The sequence below is a fragment of the Aspergillus piperis genome, assembly GCF_003184755.1.
Source record: "Aspergillus piperis CBS 112811 unplaced genomic scaffold BO85scaffold_2, whole genome shotgun sequence".
Taxonomy (NCBI): domain Eukaryota; kingdom Fungi; phylum Ascomycota; class Eurotiomycetes; order Eurotiales; family Aspergillaceae; genus Aspergillus; species Aspergillus piperis.
In genome coordinates, this window is record NW_020291592.1 from 1,532,983 (window position 1) to 1,551,483 (window position 18,501).

The following is an 18,501-nucleotide window of genomic DNA, read 5'->3' on the forward strand; positions in this document are numbered from 1 at the left end:
TAAAGAGCTTATAGGCACCTCGCGACATAATTCAAGTACATAATCGATAAATACCGGTGTGGCACACCAGTGGATGTATTTCCCGACTACATTGAACACTCACCATAGGGTGTTTTGCTTAGTTTCTGACAAATGCATGACTGCTTTCCTCCGACCCTCGCAACATAACGCTTCACCGAATTCAAATATGACAAGGGAAGTAAAGAAAATCCTATTATGTGGGACTCTCCTCGCTTCCTTACTCGAATTTTATCCCAGTCAATTTTGCTAGGGTCACCCTGGTCCACTATGGTGGCTTTCTGTTTTTGAATATCATATCCTCTAAACATCTGACATATATATCGTGGGTGAGATATCCAGACATCATTATCTCTAGCGTTTCCAGAAGCTCTCCTCGCTATAACCCTCACTTTCGCCTCAGGACAAGATGGTGCCCAGATCCAGAGGGAACACAGCAGAAACTTTTACGAGCCTTCCAATCAAGTTACTTGCGACGATCGTATCTTATCTATCCAACCGTGATATAAAGTCTTTACGCCTAACGTCCCACCTTCTGCACGAAATCGCGCACTTACGTATCGAACGTGTTTTTTTATCCGCTGACCAACGTAACCTTGATGTCTTCCGTGCAATTGCCGACCACGAAGTGTATCGCCGGCACATCAAAGAGATTATGTGGGATGACACGCGGCTGTTACTCCCACCCCAGTTCTCGGTGCTAGACTACGGGCGAAATCTACGAGAGCAGGGCACTTGCGCAGGAGCTGAACTTTGGTACATCAATGCTTGCCGAGAAAATATTACAGATTTGCGGAGGTACCAGACCGACTCTACGGGGTTAGCGGATTGCATAGAGCGGGCCGAGCAAGATGTTGCTTCCACGGTATGGCTGAAAGAATCCTTAGCTCTCTATGAGAAAATGAGTAAGGAACAGGAAGAGAACATTCGAATTAACGCCGACGTGGAAGCCTTTGAATATGGGCTGAAGCAATTTCCAGCCCTAAAACGAGTCACAGTTACACCTGTTACCCATGCACGAATCTTCCATCCTCTTTATCAGACACCCATGATTCGCACGTTCCCGCCCGGGTTTAATTATCCTATCCCTTGCGGATGGCCGACACACAAGGAGAATCATCCAGACATTTCTGTGTGGACTGATTTGCATGAGCGCTGGAAGGACAGATGGCGTGGAGTTCGGGCTGCACTACATGTGCTGGCAAGAGATAGGGAGCATCACAACGTCTCTGAGCTCCTTTTTGATGTGAAGCAGCTGAACACAGGGATCAATTACACGATCTTCGAACAACCCTGTGAGGAGCTTCTGAACCTTTTAATCATTCTTAAACAGCCAGGCTTCAAACGACTTGATCTTGCTATTATTTGCCCCAACCAACATGAACGTGGATGGCCGATTTTCTGCAACGGGAATTTGCGGGAAGTGTTGAGAGCTGCAGCAGGTTTAGAGCACTTCAGCTTCAAGGCCAATGTGTCTGCGCTGCAGGAAAACTCGTCTAGTGATATTTACTTTTCGAATATTCGACTTGATACCGTCTTTCCTGTCAGCCAGTGGCAGAGACTACACCACTTTGGACTCTCAGGCTTGTCAGTGCATACCACTGACATGGTCAGACTTCTGGATCGACTGCCCCTCACCATCCGCTCAGTCGAACTGAGCTTTCTGAGTTTTTCGGAGCCCTATATTGACAATTGGTCAATCATGATCGAAGGAATCCGGAACCGTACACGGTGGAGATATCGGAGTATTAGTAAAAGGCCTAAGCTTGTTGTGGGTGTGGATGTAATGTGGAATAGACGGCCTGGCTTAGGGATCTGGATTGAAAAGGAAGTACACGAGTTTCTGTATGGAAATGGGCTAAATCCATTTGACGAATATGGTATTGTCAGGCCGGGCGTGGGATTTGAGCGGGACTCGTTTAACCCTGATTATGAGCGGCCTCATGTTTATCCCGAATGGTTGGTTTGGCTGGATGTTATGGAGAATTATGGACAGTGACAGTTTTGCAACGCCCCTAGAATTGAGTAGAGTTGCACAGGTTTCATCGGATTAGCGACATGATTGAATGATTACCAATATCGCCTATAACCCGGTAGACTGATGATGCATTGCAGGAGAGGTTCTGGTAACTCCTCCTCTTAGTACTATCCCTCATTTTCTGTGGTGTTCCAACATAATAATTTCATAAGATCAACCTTTTGCAATATTCTGCAATTTTAGGCTCATTTTCTAAGCCTAGTCAGCTGTTAAAAAAAAAAGAAAGTTCGATGCTTTTTGCTGCCACGTCAATCCCTGCCATTAGCCACTCAGCTAAAGATCCAGCCTTGCGCGTCTCAGTTTCGCCGATCTCCAACTTCCGTCAATCCTTCTACACATTCCAACACAATACCAAAACCACCAGTCACCAGTCACCGCTAAACAGAATATTCTCTGCCTGAGATACAGCAAATGAGCTCGCCAACTTCCTCCCTTCGCCATGAAGACTTCACCGTAGCCTGGATCTGCGCCTTGCCCGTGGAGATGGCAGCTGCCGAGGCGCTGCTGGACGAGCGTCTACCCGACCTGCCCGCCCAACCTCATGACAACAATACATATACTTTCGGTGTCTGTCACGGCCACCGCGTTGTTATTGCTAGTCTACCGTCTGGGGTTTACGGGACTAATCCTGCAGCGGTCATAGCTACTGAAGTCCGCATACGTTTCCCATCTCTTCGGTTTGGACTGATGGTCGGAGTGGGCGGAGGGGTGCGTGACGCTGGAGTTCGGCTCGGGGATGTTGTCGTGAGCAAGCCCACTCGTGAATATGGAGGAGTTATACAATATGATTATGGAAAAGCGATTGATGGGGGTGAATGGGAGCACACGGGAATGTTGAACAAACCGCCGACGGTGTTGCTGACCGCAATCTCTAGACTCCGGGCAGCACATCTGCAAAAGCCGAGTCGGGTCTCGGAGTTAGTCTCAAAAGTCCTTGCGGTAAACCCTTGTATGGCGGCTACTTTTCGGTGTCCGCAATCATCAGAAGATACGCTAAGTGGGGGAATGCGAGCGTGGAACAGCCATGTGGAATTCACTACGGCTTGATCGCATCAGGTAACATGGTCGTCAAGGACGGAAAGCTCCGGGATAAAATTGCAAAGAAATATGGTATTCTGTGCTTTGAGATGGAAGCTGCTGGCTTGATGGATAATTTCCCATGCCTTGTTATCCGAGGAATCTGCGACTACGCTGACACGCACAAGAAGAAAGACTGGCAAGGCTATGCCTCCTTGACGGCAGCTGCCTACGCGAAAGAGCTCCTCGCTGTGATCCCGACGCATTCTGTTCTAGAGACCCCAACTGCCGCGTTAAGCCTGGACTGTAAGTGCACGTGGTATATAGTCATAGGTTCCATTGAATGGGGACTGACAAATTGCGGCACCAGGGCAGATTGGTAATGACTCTTCGAGAAGGGAGCCATTATCCAGTGGTTGGGTCAGCAAGTCGAGTAAGGAACTGTCGGGTAGTATGTTTCAGAAAACTTATGCGTTGGCTTAGGGTTCGCTTTTGATGACGATTTTCTGGCGCGTATCACACGCTACGATCACGAAAGAGTACACCAGCGGCTTTCACGGAAAAGGCTCCTTGGAACTACACAATGGTTCTTAGATCACCCGGAATTTCAGGCCTGGTTTTCTAACAGGGCCTATCCTTGGCTATGGTGCTCTGGTAAGAGTAAGTGCCCTCCAGACCTCGCATGCATGGCATTGATTACTTACAGTGTCACAGTAGGTTCTGGGAAATCCATTATTGCGTGAGTATTGTTGTCTATGACTGAGGAAGAGCCTTGTACTGATGACCCAATAGAGCCACCGCAATTGAAGAAGCGCGTAGAAAGTCGTTGCAACCCCATGCCCCTATCATTTTCTTTTACTGCGACGTGCAATATGATTCGGATCTATCTCAGTTGCTCTCGAGCCTCATACGTCAACTGACAGAATTCATCATCAAGAGGGCTCAACCATTCTCGGAAAACGGCCAAAAAATGCTGCAAAGATATTTCGGAAGCGAAAGGGAAGTTCCGGATATTGATGATTTGGAGGACATATTTGCTATTTTGTCTTCTGATGTGTCAAATGCCACCTATGTAATAGATGGCCTTGATGCGTTGGAACAGGCAGACGCAAGGCGTCTCCTTACTTGCTTTCGATCACTATGCCGAACCGGCGGGGATAAAGCCATAGGCCCACGGCTACTCATCTTCAGCAGAGAATACTTTGTGGGAGGCACAAGTGTCGCGACATACCTTCCAAAAGTACCTCAGATCTCCACGACTTACAATGTGTTACAAGATATCCAAGTCTACATAAGAGAAAGTATTGCAGACCGAATGGTGCTTCAACCGCTTACTGAAGACAATCGGCTTATCAGGGATATGGAAAATATTTTACTGCAAGAGTCTTCGGGAATGTAAATCAAGCCCATAAAACTTATATTACGTGCAACCTTTACTGATAGAATGCAGGTTTCTGTGGGTTTATCTGCAAATCGAGGTTATTTGGTACACTTGTGCCACCGAGCAAGAAATACGTGTCGCTTTAGCAACCTTACCAAAGGGTCTTGAGGAAACATACCAGCGCTGTTTGAAGAGGATAAATGTCACGATCTTCGTGCTATCAGAACACTTATTTGGGTTCGCTTCAGTGCACGACCGCTTCATTGTGAAGAACTGCAGGAGGCAGTAGCCTTGGACTTGAGCGACAAATGTTGGGACCGGGAAAAGATTCCACGATGTGACTTTATCTTGGGCTGGTGCGCAAACCTCGTCGTCTTGGACCCTGTCGATAGCTGTGCGCGCTTTGCACACCCATCAATCTGCCAGTACCTCGACAGCAGTTTCGATGCACATTTGCTTCAATTTCCAGAGTCAGTCCGCTCAGGAAATCAAATATGTGGACGTCTTTGCATCACGTATCTTTCGTTCTCTGATTTCCACCTTCATCTTTCAAGGACAACAAGGTCTGTGGAATGGAATGTGCGTGGCAAGGACTTGCTTCCAAAGCATGTACCAGGCTTTCGGCTTATAAAAAGTCTTTTGCCATCGAGGCTAAAGCATCATTTGTCTGTCTCACTACCTTCGCCCCCCGTACGTACTGTGCCATCGCCATCTTTGGCGCGCTATCGGTTTCTGTTCTATGCACGAAGTCATTGGACCACTCATACCAAACATTTCTCGGAGGAAGATCCTCTGTGGGACATGTTTAAGCTCTTGGCACTGACGTCTAATGAAAGTTGGGGCTTTCATCCATGGAGAGCAGATGCTCGGTCTCAGTTCTCGCACTTGCAAGCCATGTTTGGATGGGCAGTCAGGGAACGCCACTTGCCACTTTTCAGACTTACAATGCAATTTCCAGACCACATACGACGCATTTGTGATTTACCGCTGAGTGGGGAGCTGCTTCCGGCCCTACACTATGCTTGTAAACAGGGATATTCTGATGTGGTCTCCCGGCTACTGCCCTTCTGTGACATCAACAGAGCGGATCTGCAAGACTTCACCCCATTGCACTACGCTGTTGAAAGGGGCCATGCTAATTTAGTGGAAACTCTCTTATGTCAGAAAAGGCTAAAAGCGCATAGAGATTCTCACGTCAAAGGAGAACTGCTTCTGTTGGCTTCTAGGAAAGGCCATACAGAAGCGGTTAAAATCCTCTTAAAGAAAGGTGCAGACCTGGAAGCCAGAAATTCAAAGTCACAAACCAGCCTGGTATTGGCTGCCGCATCTGGTCATATACTCACGGTAAAGCTTCTTGTTGGGGAAGGAGCCGATATGGAAGCCATCGATCATGAAGGGGATACTGCCCGCCTCTATGCTCTTCAGAACCGTCACATGGAAGTAGTCGATTTCTTCCTTGAAATTGACCTGGCAAGCGATCGATGCAAGATCGAATCCGTGCTACTTTCAGCAGTTGAGGATGACGATCCTGCGTTGGTCACTCTTCTAGTCAATAAGGGGCTCAACCCTAACTCAAGTTGCAAGACGGGCATCGGTCGGGATGATTGCACAATTCTTACTTGGGCCGCCAAGAAGGGATACAAAGATTTAGTGCAACAGCTTATTCACTACGGTGCGGACGTCAATTTACAGGATAATGAACGTTGGACTGCACTTGCTCAGGCTGCAAAATATGGTCATGACTCCGTCGTCAGACTACTAATCGAGCATAATTCCTACATTGATTTTCCTAACGACTACTTTACGCCCCTTCAAGTTGCTGCAGTCAACGGAGAAGATAGCATTGTGGAAAGTCTCATTCAGCATGGCGCAGATGTTAATCTTCCTTACGAACAGTTTACGCCCCTTCAACTTGCTGCAGCACATGGGAGAAAGAGCACGGTCAGAATTCTCCTTCAGCATGGAGCGAGTGTCACACATTCAAGTCTGGCACCCGATTCACTTGGGACCGGATGTCATCTAGGGGATTATGTGTTGAAGCAGCTGAGCCCAGGAGAGGGCTCTCCAATGGATATTCGAGGCTCTGAAGGTCGCGCACATTTGAGGAGGGCCGTAGAGATAAGTCTTACGGCTAGAGTCAATAACGAAAAGCCGCGACTAGTCGCGCGGCGTCCTTTCAGTAGACGAATATGATCTTTACGAGTTAGTTCCGACTTCGGGGGTTATGAAGCCGGTCGAAACGCATGCGAGACTGATGGTGCAAATGCTGTTGCCTTGGCCGTCCGGCATGGTTATTCAACTATTTCACGGCTTCTATGTGACAGCTCTGCTTATTGGAGAAGTCTATAGCAGATTCAAAAATGTCATCACACACTGAATCTAGCCGTGTCAATTGGAATGTTTGCTCAATGAGGTGCTCTGCTGTTCTATTATGTTCAGTGAGATTATCTTGATGTATACTAAAACATTTCCTGCTTGAAATAGACAGCGCCCAGGGTTGAGCTATCATTCTGTATATCATTAAGTCCATGGTATAATGTGTTTCTGAGTGAGCGAGTACGCCAAGAATCATATAGAGCGGCCTGATTGTTTGGGTGGGAAACTGGGTTTGAAAGATGAATGATACCATAAAGCAGGAAATTCAAGAAACGGGGCCCAGATAAGCCTCCAAGAGTCCCTGAATTCAGCCGGCGGTGAACAGACTTGGGGATTGTAGTACATCAAGAAAACATGAGAACCACCCCCCATCCAAATCCCCTTTTACGGTCTTTTCTTGAATGCTATCCTCTCTACAGGGTATCAAAAGCCAGATATTTGTTATCTGCGAGCGCGCGCGCAGAAATTTCCACCCGAGGACCAGTTCAAGCATCAGGAGTTTTCAGCTTCATTTACAAGGCTGCAACAACAATCCTGTGCCTGCAAGGCTGAGTGCTCCTGGTGGTGTTACCTCATCCTCTGAAACCGTCTAATGCACGAATGAGGTCTAATCGCAGCGCTTATGCAAGTCGCCAGAATTGTCATTTGGCTTGCGCAGGGGTGGAAAGCCAACGGCTCGAGGCTAACGACGCTGCTAATGCACCTTCGCTGCGCCGTATTGCTTCCTTAGCGTCCTTTTACGTTGCGTTATCTCAGAGAAAATGTCTGTTGGAAAGAGTCGGTGAAAGGCAGATACTATGCCCCTGTCTGGAATAATCTCATGATAGGGTTATAATATTCAAATTGCTGTATTTCTAACTAGAGGTGGGAGTGAAAATTACTAGGGGTATTCACCTACGGAGAGTGAACCGCGCGGTGAGGAAGCTTGCTACCGCGTATTCTATCTATCGAAAGGTATCTCTGATTGCGAATTTCCACCTCAACACAACAGGGATCCTGGATCCTGGTTTTTCAACTAAGCTCAACTTCAGTGCTGCCTGTCGTAGCGCTTGATTCAGCCTCGCCGAAAGCCTTATTTCACCCCCACTGCCTTGGATGTTCTGAGACATCCTCATTGTAATACCTTCCTTTCTTGCCTTCAATTCAGCTTTACAATAATTTCTTGCCTCGTTTATATATCTTCAAGCGGGTCTCTTCATCTTCTGTTACCATCACTCTCATGCCGACCTTCTCACGCAAACCTAGAAAACCCAGAGCACGCATGAAGACCGGCGGTACCTGGACTGATGAAGAGAAACAGCGCTTCTGGGATCAGCGAACAATGTACAGTCGCATGCCCTGGAGGGAGTTTCGCAAGGTGTGCATAGATTGTTCCTTCCCCTTTATTTATCATTGACTCCTTCTACCCACGGTGGCATACTTACACTCTACGCAGCAGTTCTTCCCCCATAGAAGCCAGAACGCCCTGGAGAAAGCCTATTCCGTATGTCTTATTTGACCCCACTGCCAGAGTTTGTCTGACTTCATAATAGATGATGAGTATAGAGAGAAGACGCGAAGCCAACATTGTAAGTTTGGCTTAATCCACCTCTATATTGATGGCTGTCGTACTGATTGCAAAGTCAAACCCTGATACCCCTCGGAATCCTCCTCCAGCCCGCATTGTAACGCTACGAACTAGAACCAATAAGCGTGCACTGCCCGACGAAATGGCGCCTGGGAACCGCCCAGGGAAGCAGACCAGAACAGCTGCGGTCCTTTCGTCGGGAAAGGACCAAGTGGAAGAAACGGATCAAAACAATATGACAGACGAGGATACCTCTTCGGACTATGAACAAGACTCCGATGAAGAGACACTTCAGGGGCCCAGTCTACCATATGAAAGAGAAGGTCTAGAGGGAATCGAGACAATCGTCATCGATGATACGAACAATGCTCCTGAAAACCGCCAAAGCGGCGAAGAAGAAGCAGGGGTAGGCAGAACCGATGCCCAGGGAGATACTGATATGCCTGACTCTCGCCCTAATGGAAGTGTAAGATACACATGCTTACCAGCTTTGCGGTGAACTTACTGACATATTGCAGACGGGCGTGTCCAGCAATAAAACCCCTCCTGCGGGATCCATACCCGGGCGAACAAGCATGACACCGAGTTCAAGAAGTGGAGAAAATCAACAAGGCCACCAGAGAAGTACAAAAGAGGCGACTGAGCCTACTCGGCCTTCTCTCCCATCGGACGTGCAATATCTCAAAAACCTCATATGGAGGTTCGAAACTACATTTTTCAAAAACTATGATCAGGAGAAAGTAATCGCCTCGCTGCAATGCCAGGTTGAAGATCTCAAGAAGATCAATTCAGATAAGACCGCCAAGCTGGAGTCCGCACAAGAGGAGAGTAGGAGACATACCCAGACTATCAAGTCCCTTGAACAACGTGAGCTGAAGTATAGAAAGGAGATCTATGACTTGAAAAACAAGCTCGTACTTTCTGACCAGCGAGCTACAATCTTCGAGCGGAAGGTAGCTGTGGCTCGGAGCATGAACAAATGTGAAACGTGTTTGAGGGTCGCCAAGATCGTGAACGCGGATGCCGATGAGTCTTCTAATGGGCCAATTTCATGAACACATTCTGTTTGGATGTTTCAATATATATTCGGGTCTTTATGTTCTTTTTCTTTTCTCACATCGCTATGGGTCTCTATCCATGCATGGTCTCACTTTTTACTTTAGCAATTACACGAACTTTTAGCAATTAATATATAGGTCTGAATATATATATTACCACGTCCCCCTTTTCCCTACGATCATGGTAAGAGGCTGCTAGCTGTTGGTCCAAAATCCCACGACAAAATTCTTTCCCTATACTCGAGAACTTCTATATCAAGATCCGATGAATTCCACCATGCCTAGAGGGGCACAAAACGCCCAGTGATAGTATTCTTTACATTAGCGCAGCCACCCCCAGTCGCCTAGATGCTTACCACATCCCCTGCGATACCCTGACATCTTCCCGTTTCCTACAGCCATTTTACCTCAGGTTCCAATGCTTATAACCTTTGTGTACAACGTCGAAAGAGTTCCATACCGAACTAGAACTATGTGTAACTCATTCACAAAGCGGAATGCCTGAAAAGATATCCAAAAACAACTGAGCTTGCTCTGACTCTTCGTGCCGACTACATTGGTTGAGGAACTCCTCTGTTGGGAGCTTGATATGTTGAAAAATAAAATCGGTGGTCAATGTGTCTAACGGATTACGTGTATGCTCTTGAGGCTTGTTGACTACAGGTATGTTAGTACGCAATAGTCTGTATAAGGTGTTCAAAGGGAGAGTTAGCATACCAAGGGCGTCGAACACCACAAGTAACCTTTGAATACAGTAATCCGCCTTCTGGTTCACAATGCTTCCTCTACTGATATTTCTCATGGTGCGGAGGCAGGCTTCTATTTCCTGGCGGATCTGGGTTGGCGTCGGCTCCGAATCCAAGGGGTATTGCTGGCGGACGAGGTATAGTGCTAGGCAGTGGAGGAGTGCTGTGAATACTAGAGATATTTTAGCACGTTGGCTTATGAAGTGGGGATTTATTGGGAAAATGTACTTGTATAGTTGCATGTATACCATGAGGCGTACATGTCTATAAACCCCTGGAGTGTGGAAATGTGTGATATCAAACGCTGCACTTCTTGTATTGCGAGCCAGTCGTCTTGGAGGATTAGGGAGCAACTGCGCTGAATAATTTGCCGAATACGGTTTCCAAGCGATTTCGTTGAGTCGAGCTCTAAGATTTTCATCATTAGAGGGAAATTCATGGTCAATTCCAACCTATGGTATTGTATGCATAGGAGTACTCGTACGGCCCAGCGAGCATCTGGGCCCGCTGGTTTTTTCAGTAACTCTTCACTCGGGAGCAGGGAAATGCGCTCAGGAAGACTGTCGGCCCATTGTTCGAGGTGGAAGTGTAGGTTATCACGCTTGTTTATGGCTGTCTCTATGTCGAGAGATTGGCCCGATTCCATATTTGAATCGTACAGTGTTTCGATTATATCGTCGAGGAGTGTGTTAGAGGAACTTTATGAAGTAAGCTCGTGCAATTGTATATCCTTTGGGGTTAACCAACGTTATTTGAAACAGATAAAGGGAGCTTATATCCCCTGGTATTGCGGACTGTCTTATTTCGCAGGTCTTTTCAATAGAGTAAGGTATAAGCAATGGCCTCCCTTGGGTCAACCCCATGATCCTATTAAGGTCAGATCTGCCATTTGGCTGGATGTCGTAGCCATAAGTGTGAGGACAACAAAGCTTTCTATGGCTTGAGATGAGAGAACCGAAAGGAAAAGAAAAAAGTAGAAAAGAAAAAGTAACATGGACCTACCTATCGTTGTTCAAAACACCCATCCAGATCTTCTGGTGCAGCCCTTCAGGTGTGTTATCACGAGCATACCGGATAGAGGCACAATGAACGCCCAACTGCAATGCTGCTCTGACACAGTTTGTATGGGTTGTATAACTCAATGTAGACCTCTGATGGTTCTGCTCGTAAAGACACTTTAGCAGTAATGTCTGGACTGCATCACTGTCAACTAAGGAAAAAGCATTGGAAAAGCATAGGTGGCTCACCTAGTTCAAACGTTGGTCTCTCCAGTGTTCGCTGGTCGAGAAGACCTGCACAATGGCTGTAGAATACCTCTGCCTCCGGAAGCTGCAGGGACGCAGATGCATGTGCCCAGATCACATTCAAAAGAGCCAAAAAGCCCCTTTGGAACCTTGGGGGCCGTTCAAGAAGAGCCTTCTCATAGGTATCTAACAAAGTCTCATAGTTGACATATGGAAGAATGGCACCGATTGTTGTTGAAAAGCGACTAATAAGGTACAGTACCTCATCTCTAGACGGAAGGGAGTGTGTATCTTCCAGAGAGATTGAGAACTGCTTTACTAATGATAATTTCTTCCTAGTTGACTTCTTTTTTTCTTCTGACATGCTGCAGCTTTGAATAGCGGTAGATGCATAACTGCTTAGCGTGAGGTGTAGGAGAGCGCTTTCTGCGAATGCGTTTGAGATATGCCTAAACATGGCGTAGTTCGAACTAGACCCTATCTCAGACATTTAGATTGGCTAGCTATCACGCTCGAAGGCCACATACCAAAGTAGACATGGCCAAGAGACGTCTCAGAGAATGCATGTGTGGCAAGCTCATCAATACTTGTATCTTCGCTCACTGTTTTCCCAACTGATGAACCTGGTGAATGTGTTTGCGACCCGGTTTTATGACCGACTTGATCCTCCAGTATCTCAATCCGGTGAGCTAAGCCCTGCTGGCCTCTATATAACGAAAATCAGCATTCATTTACCTCCGGCATCTCACGCAGCTTGACCTCTTAGCCTTCGGACGTCGGATCCTAGACTCTGTAGGCTGCTGATACCTGCACTCTCTCTTCCTATGCTGACATCGAGCACACGCCGGCCTTGTTCCCTCACACTACCAATGTCAGTCTTCTGTATCCAGAATTGGCTGTCTCCCGGTGGGAGCACGACTGGATACCTTTAGCTTCCTGTATCGGCATTCCGAACAGGCAACCTCGGTTCGTCGTCTGCGATGTGGGCGAACTGACATGGTAGCAGTTTCCCCGGGCGATGTCATTCAAGTTAGTGAGGGATTGAAGCAAGCATTCTCATCTCATCGATAGTAGTTTAGTGTCCTCTATAATGCGGGGAAATTCCCCACCCGATCTCGTTCACCTCCTCTGGACCAATCGGCTTCGCGCTTCCCGAACTTTGCCGAAGGTATCTCCATTGGGCTGTAAGACGTGAAAAGGTATCACAATGATTCGGATTATGGCTCAATTTTGCAACTGAGGATGCCAGTCGGGTGGCTGGCCTCGGTTATAGATAGATTGCTTCCATGTTGAGTAAACAAATAATATATAAAGCCGGCAGAATGAAACTATGGTGTATATCGTTAACTATCGCGACTACTTCTCTACACTTAATCTGACATACAAGAACACCAAGCAAACCACACAGTTTGAAAATGACCATTTTCATACACACCCTTGCAGCTACTCCCATGACCAGCGCTGGTATCTTCCTAGCGCTCACTCTCACTATTTACTCCAACTACCAACGATACCTACACCCCCTTGCCAAATACCCCGGTCCATTCCTAGCATGCCTGACCGACCTCTGGCAGGTTTACCAATTTCTGACCCTCAAGCAACCATACAACCTAACAGAGCTCCATGCCAAGTATGGACCAATTGTCCGGTATGGGCCAGACAAACTCAGCATAACCAACGAAGGGGCTATCCACGCAATCTACCAGAAAGGCGGAAGAGGAATGCCAAAAACAGAGTTCTATGATGCATACGGCGCAGCTCATCCAAATGTATTCGGTATGCGGGATGAAGAAGTGAGTCCGGCTCATATTCCATTATATAACAATTGTCAGAATACCTTTCTAATGGTGATTAGCAACACTCCATCCGCAGACGCCACATGTCTCACGGGTTCTCGATGAGCTATGTGAAAGAGATGGAACAATACATGGACTTGAATATACGAATCTTAAGAGATAAGATCAGAGAGCATAGTGCTCAGAATCGGATATTCGACCTGAAAAAGGTCCTGCATTATTACGTGATTGACGTCCTTGGTGAGCTGGCCTTCAGTCAATCATTCGGGGTCCAGGAGACGGATGATGAGACACGAGTCCCGCCAGTCATCGAACATAGTCTGCTTGCGGCTGTTACTGGTGCCTGGCCTGCTATGACAGCAACACTGAAGAAATATCTTCCACTTGTTTCATACAAGCCCCTTCAACAGCTCTTTGCTGGCCGCAAAGCTTGTGCGGATCTCGCGTCAAAGTGTGTTCAACGTAGGTTGGGGGATTTTGGTGGAGATAGGATGTCCAAAAGCGACGATAGGAAGGACGTCCTAACAAATCTGATTTTGGCTAAGCATCCTGATACTGGTGAGCATCTTACACAGACGGATCTTGAGACTGAGGCTTCTGGGTTCATGTACGTCTCTCTTTCGTTCTTCTTCCTAGTTCTTATGATGTGTCGGCCACCAGATGCTAAATGAACCTACAGTATTGCGGGAACACATACTACGAGTGCCACGACAACTCTGTTGTTTTACCACCTGCTTCATAATCCCCAGTATATGGAGGAGTGCGTAAAGGAGATCGAGGCCAATCTGCCTCCCCTTACACACGGAGAGACAGCCTATTCTGTATCCGCCGCTGAGGCCTCCCTACCGTTCTTGCGCAACTGCATAAGGGAGAATTTCCGGATTACGCCGGTCTTCACGATGCCTCTAGCTCGGAGAGTGATGAATCCAACGGGTGTTGTAATAGAAGGACAGCATATACCACAAGGGGTAAGCCACTTTATAAAGACTATGACTACGAAGCAGTCTACAATGCTAATGAGTATGCAATAATCGCAGACATCAATCGCTGTCTGCAACCATGCATTCCATCACAATCCTGACGTCTGGGGTGACGATCACAACATCTTCAATCCATACCGATGGGAGAACCCCGAGATTGCCGCCAAGGCACGGCTGTTAATGCATTTCGGCCTTGGTGGACGTCAATGTATTGGGAAAACCATTGCAATGACGAATATTTATAAACTGATGAGCACATTGTTGAGGGAGTTTACTTTTGAACTTGCTGACAAGCAGGCTCAGGAGAAGCGCTTATCTAGCGGGGACATTCCGGAGTTGATTAGTGTTGGAATTAGCGATCTAAAGGAACCCTTGATGGTCAGAGCGCATGTGCGGGTGCATGAGAAAGTTTAGCGAGAGCATGATTGTGAAATCCCCGGGCCCATAATTCCTCACAACCAATTAACAATGTCCCGCAGAGGCTGTAGATGGACTTACTTGCCGGGACACGCGTCGAGCACAATTGCAATTCACTGTGGCGTTCTGCTAGACTCCAACCGAATACTTTCGTAAATATTCTCTAAGAGTACTGTGTTAAGTCTTCATTGGGTGAGGATGGCAACCGTACGTCGGAATTTCCGAGGAATACGAGCGCGGATGGCCTAGCGCATTGGCGCAATAAGAACCGCGGTCTGATACCTGCTTAGAAAGCTATTACCACGCATCCCTACCCAGCATCATGGCAAATCAGACGTGAGCTTGCCGTAGGGTCCGGGGGGTCGGCAGTTCGCTGCGGGGAAATTAGCTTGGCGGGTGTGAAGATCCGGGGTACAGGTCGGCTAAATATTTAGGCCTTTTACTGTATTAAATGAGTGGGTTGGGACCTAGACAGGGGCCATGATATCCTTAACTCGGGTGTATCTTCTTGACTGATCCCTTAGAACAGCACAGCAGGATGGAAAAGCCCGGCGTTCAGCATGTTGAGAATGACGATGGTGATGAGAACCTCGCCGTCAAAAGAAGGGATGGCCATGATTTAGAGGCGTTCAATGGGTCTCATGGTAAAGGTATTGAAGAAAATGACTCAGATACTTTGACGGAAGATCATCGTCAGTATCTGATTCAGAAATATGGAACAGTAGAACTGGATCCTATCCCGGACATGACTGACGCTGATCCCTATAATTGGCCGACATGGAAGGTAAGTTCTCCCTTATGCTAAGACAAATTCCAGAAATTGTTATTGACAGGCCTTCGGTGTAGAAAGTCATCAACTTAGCTCTAGTTGCGTTTCACGCTATGATGGCAACTTTCTCAGCGTCTTCAATCCAATCTGCCTTCGTTGAGATAGCAGAGGACCTTGGGGTCAGCGTACAAAGAGCAAGCTACTTAACTTCCCTAGTCATTGCCATTCTCGGGGGTGCGCCTCTTTTCTGGATGCCATTGTCCAACCGCTATGGTCGACGTCCTATATTCCTGCTTTCGCTGCTCTGCAGTCTGGTTGCTAATGTGGGCTGCGCCAAAAGTCCGTCCTATGCGACTATGGGATTTTGCCGGGCCCTTGTTGCCTTTTTTATAAGCCCTGCCGCTGCTATTGGTAGTGCTGTCGTCGCCGAGACTTTTTTCAAGAAAGACCGCGCAAGATGTATGGGCGTGTGGGCCGTCATGGTAACTTTGGGTGTGCCGCTTGCACCTCTGCTTTTTGGGTTCGTTACTAGTCGTGTGGGATACCGGTGGATCTACTGGATATTGGCTATCGTGAGTATGAGCGTCATGAAGATAGAAGAGGGATGCTAACCATATTAGACCAACGGCGTTCAGTTCATCACATACCTGATCTTCGGCCAAGAAACTCTCTACATCCGTGGTAGCCCTGCTAGACACGTCAGTAACCCAACCCTTCGCCAACGATTCCTTGATGTGAAGCGTATTGATCCAACGCCCTTGAAAATATGGGACTTTTTACGCCCCATCAGCATGGCAACACGGCCCTGTGTTATGATTCCGGCCGCCGCTTATGCGATGGTATTCCTCCTCGGTGGTATCCTCCCATCAATTGAGATGCCACAACTCTTCCCCGAGATGTTCGGACTTGACTCGGAGCAGGTGGGTCTGCAGTTTATCGCGATGATCATCGGCTCTCTGCTTGGCGATCAGGTCGGGGGATTCTTATCCGACCGTTGGATGCTGTACGGGCGGAAGAAAACGCAGCGGTCCGTTGCACCGGAATTCAGACTCTGGATAAGCTATCCGGGTATTGCCCTGACGATAGTTGGCATCGTTATCTTCCTTGTCCAGCTAGATCATGCTTCATCGCAGTGGAATATCACTCCGTTGGTTGGGGTCACCATTGGGTCTATTGGAAACCAAATCGTCACTACCGTCAGCTTCACGTATGCCGTGGATTGTTATCGATCAGAAGCAGCAAGCGTTGGTGTTTTTATCACGTTGGTGCGACAGACGTGGGGATTCATAGGACCCTTCTGGTAAGTCTTCTGTGTTTGGGAGGTGTGGGTATACTGACAGTAGTCCAGGTTTCCGCAAATGTTGGAGAATGTTGGGTATCTAGGGAGTACGGGGATTGCGAGTGCCTTGATCGTAGCTGTTAGTGCCATTCCAATGGCTCTGTTGCATTGGAAGGGGAAGGCTTGGAGGTAGAAAAACATGATAGCGAATGGCTTATCTCATCGTAATCCTGACGCATCACTTGAGCAATTGCTGGATGTATAGAGTTTTCAGTCAATTGATTTGATGTGAGATAGTACTTGCTACTATAAGCCTGGGGGGAAAAGGCGAGGGCCTTATGGCTTGCAAGCACCGGGAATGTTTGATATCTAAGTGTATGACCATTGCCAGTGGGCTCCTTTTGAAATCAGTACCTAAATTGGATCATCTGTAGCTAGTAGTTAGCGAATCTCCTCTCATTTCTAATTCGAAGGATCATCAAACCTTTATGATAAACTCTATCTTGCATACTAAGCATATCTTAAGTCCTAGTGTCGATAAGTTGTTCCTATGCGTTCAGGATGAAAGCACTGATTATCGGAGAAACATTAACGCGAGTTCATCCCCAATCATGCCGCTAGTAGGCTCTGTTAATGACTGTTGATTGAAATTATCACAATAGTGTTCTGGACCTGGATGGTGGGCCCGCGTGGCGTTCTTATTGAAGAAAACGACGCTAGCATGCATATTCACGAAGATGTTTTGACAATCCACAACTTTTCACTTGAACTATACAGATGTTCCTGTACAACAAACATTCAAAGTCTATACTAAATGATACCTTTAGACTAAAGTAACAGTTCCTAAGTTTTTCCTAGCTCTATTGCGTTGCTATTGTTATCTCGTAACATCTTCCAATCCCTAGTATTATGACTACTTGACTGATAGGTAAGTATCTATGGTTGTAGGGGTCTATAAGCTGTACTACCTTCGAACTTTGGTGTTACTCGCTTATTCTCCATGCAATCCAATGGCAGGGAATCGATAGCTATCCTTGGGTTCCACAAGACTAAGCCATGATCGCTTCGTTTGTTCATAAATGGAGAAAGCCGTGAATTTTCTGACCTGTTACCCTGTTTGCTCCTCTCTTTTGCAAGCTCTCAAAAAGGCCCCGCTTCCTTGTCTCCCTTTTTCTATATCTCCTGTTCGCCTCTTCCGTCTTCCTTCCTTCTCCCCACTCCCTACTTTGTATCACGGCTCTGGTAGTAGTTCTTTGCAGACAACTAGGCTGAAGGATCCTACGCCACGTGCCTTCAATATGTAAGTGTCATATCCTTTTCTTGCAAATAGATCTTTTCATCCACTTTGTCTATCAAAAACTGTTCCAATCCTGTATACCGAACGCGTCCACGCGTTGTTATCGATTGGAAGGGACTACCAACAGACTAACAACACCAGTGCACCGATACCCATCTAGCTTCCATCAATTACAGACTCTGCTCTCAAGATGGCCGGCTGGACGCTCGAAGGAGATGGAGATGACAATGGCACCTGGGGTGGTGGCAATGACGCTGGTACGTGTCCTCTTGGAAACAAGTTCCTTTTCCCAAGGACAGCATGTGCTCAATCATGTTCCACCAAATCATGAAGTTTCACGATATTAAGAGATAAGACAGGCTTCAGTAATGATGAGAACGCTAGGCCTGGTGGTTTCGGTACTGAACCCGGATACGGTGGTGACGACTTTGCTCCTGCGGCTGAAGGCCATGGCGATGATAATCGGTGCCGAAAGTAAGTAGCTTCCTACAGATCTTCACTGTCGCTAACAAAAGATA

The 18,501-nt window shown here is 47.2% G+C and overlaps 5 protein-coding genes across 5 annotated transcripts; 4 read left to right on the top strand and 1 right to left on the bottom strand.

Annotated features, from left to right (window-relative positions):
• Positions 1-427: 427 nt before the first annotated feature.
• BO85DRAFT_501577 (F-box protein) lies at positions 428-2,249 on the top strand (the record flags this gene model as incomplete). The annotated part of the gene is made up of 1 exon (XM_025664176.1): positions 428-2,249. One exon carries the CDS (start codon positions 428-430, stop codon positions 2,015-2,017), a length of 1,590 nt encoding a protein of 529 aa, XP_025519906.1. The 3' UTR covers positions 2,018-2,249.
• Positions 2,250-2,467: 218 nt separating this feature from the next.
• Positions 2,468-4,743, top strand: BO85DRAFT_483996 (purine and uridine phosphorylase; the record flags this gene model as incomplete). Its single annotated transcript, XM_025663204.1, has 7 exons — positions 2,468-2,800; positions 2,932-3,379; positions 3,444-3,506; positions 3,557-3,733; positions 3,788-3,812; positions 3,866-4,468; positions 4,524-4,743. 7 exons carry the CDS (start codon positions 2,468-2,470, stop codon positions 4,741-4,743), a joined length of 1,869 nt encoding a protein of 622 aa, XP_025519907.1.
• A 3,065-nt stretch (positions 4,744-7,808) lies between these two features.
• On the top strand, positions 7,809-9,618 carry BO85DRAFT_445393 (uncharacterized protein). The gene is made up of 5 exons (XM_025659251.1): positions 7,809-8,187; positions 8,266-8,313; positions 8,363-8,398; positions 8,453-8,863; positions 8,916-9,618. The coding sequence occupies exons 1-5, from the start codon at positions 8,050-8,052 to the stop codon at positions 9,450-9,452; spliced, it is 1,170 nt and encodes a 389-aa protein (XP_025519908.1). The 5' UTR covers positions 7,809-8,049; the 3' UTR covers positions 9,453-9,618.
• BO85DRAFT_412816 (fungal specific transcription factor domain-containing protein) lies at positions 9,602-12,443 on the bottom strand (the record flags this gene model as incomplete). Its single annotated transcript, XM_025657586.1, has 9 exons — positions 9,602-10,112; positions 10,173-10,373; positions 10,430-10,899; positions 10,949-11,068; positions 11,204-11,396; positions 11,449-11,922; positions 11,973-12,151; positions 12,195-12,363; positions 12,401-12,443. 9 exons carry the CDS (start codon positions 12,441-12,443, stop codon positions 9,937-9,939), a joined length of 2,025 nt encoding a protein of 674 aa, XP_025519909.1. The 3' UTR covers positions 9,602-9,936.
• A 417-nt stretch (positions 12,444-12,860) lies between these two features.
• BO85DRAFT_389170 (benzoate 4-monooxygenase cytochrome P450) lies at positions 12,861-17,057 on the top strand (the record flags this gene model as incomplete). Its single annotated transcript, XM_025656736.1, has 8 exons — positions 12,861-13,238; positions 13,301-13,848; positions 13,921-14,209; positions 14,279-14,617; positions 15,168-15,422; positions 15,485-15,979; positions 16,028-16,707; positions 16,756-17,057. The coding sequence occupies 8 exons, from the start codon at positions 12,861-12,863 to the stop codon at positions 16,877-16,879; spliced, it is 3,108 nt and encodes a 1,035-aa protein (XP_025519910.1). The 3' UTR covers positions 16,880-17,057.
• Between the last annotated feature and the right edge of the window lie 1,444 nt (positions 17,058-18,501).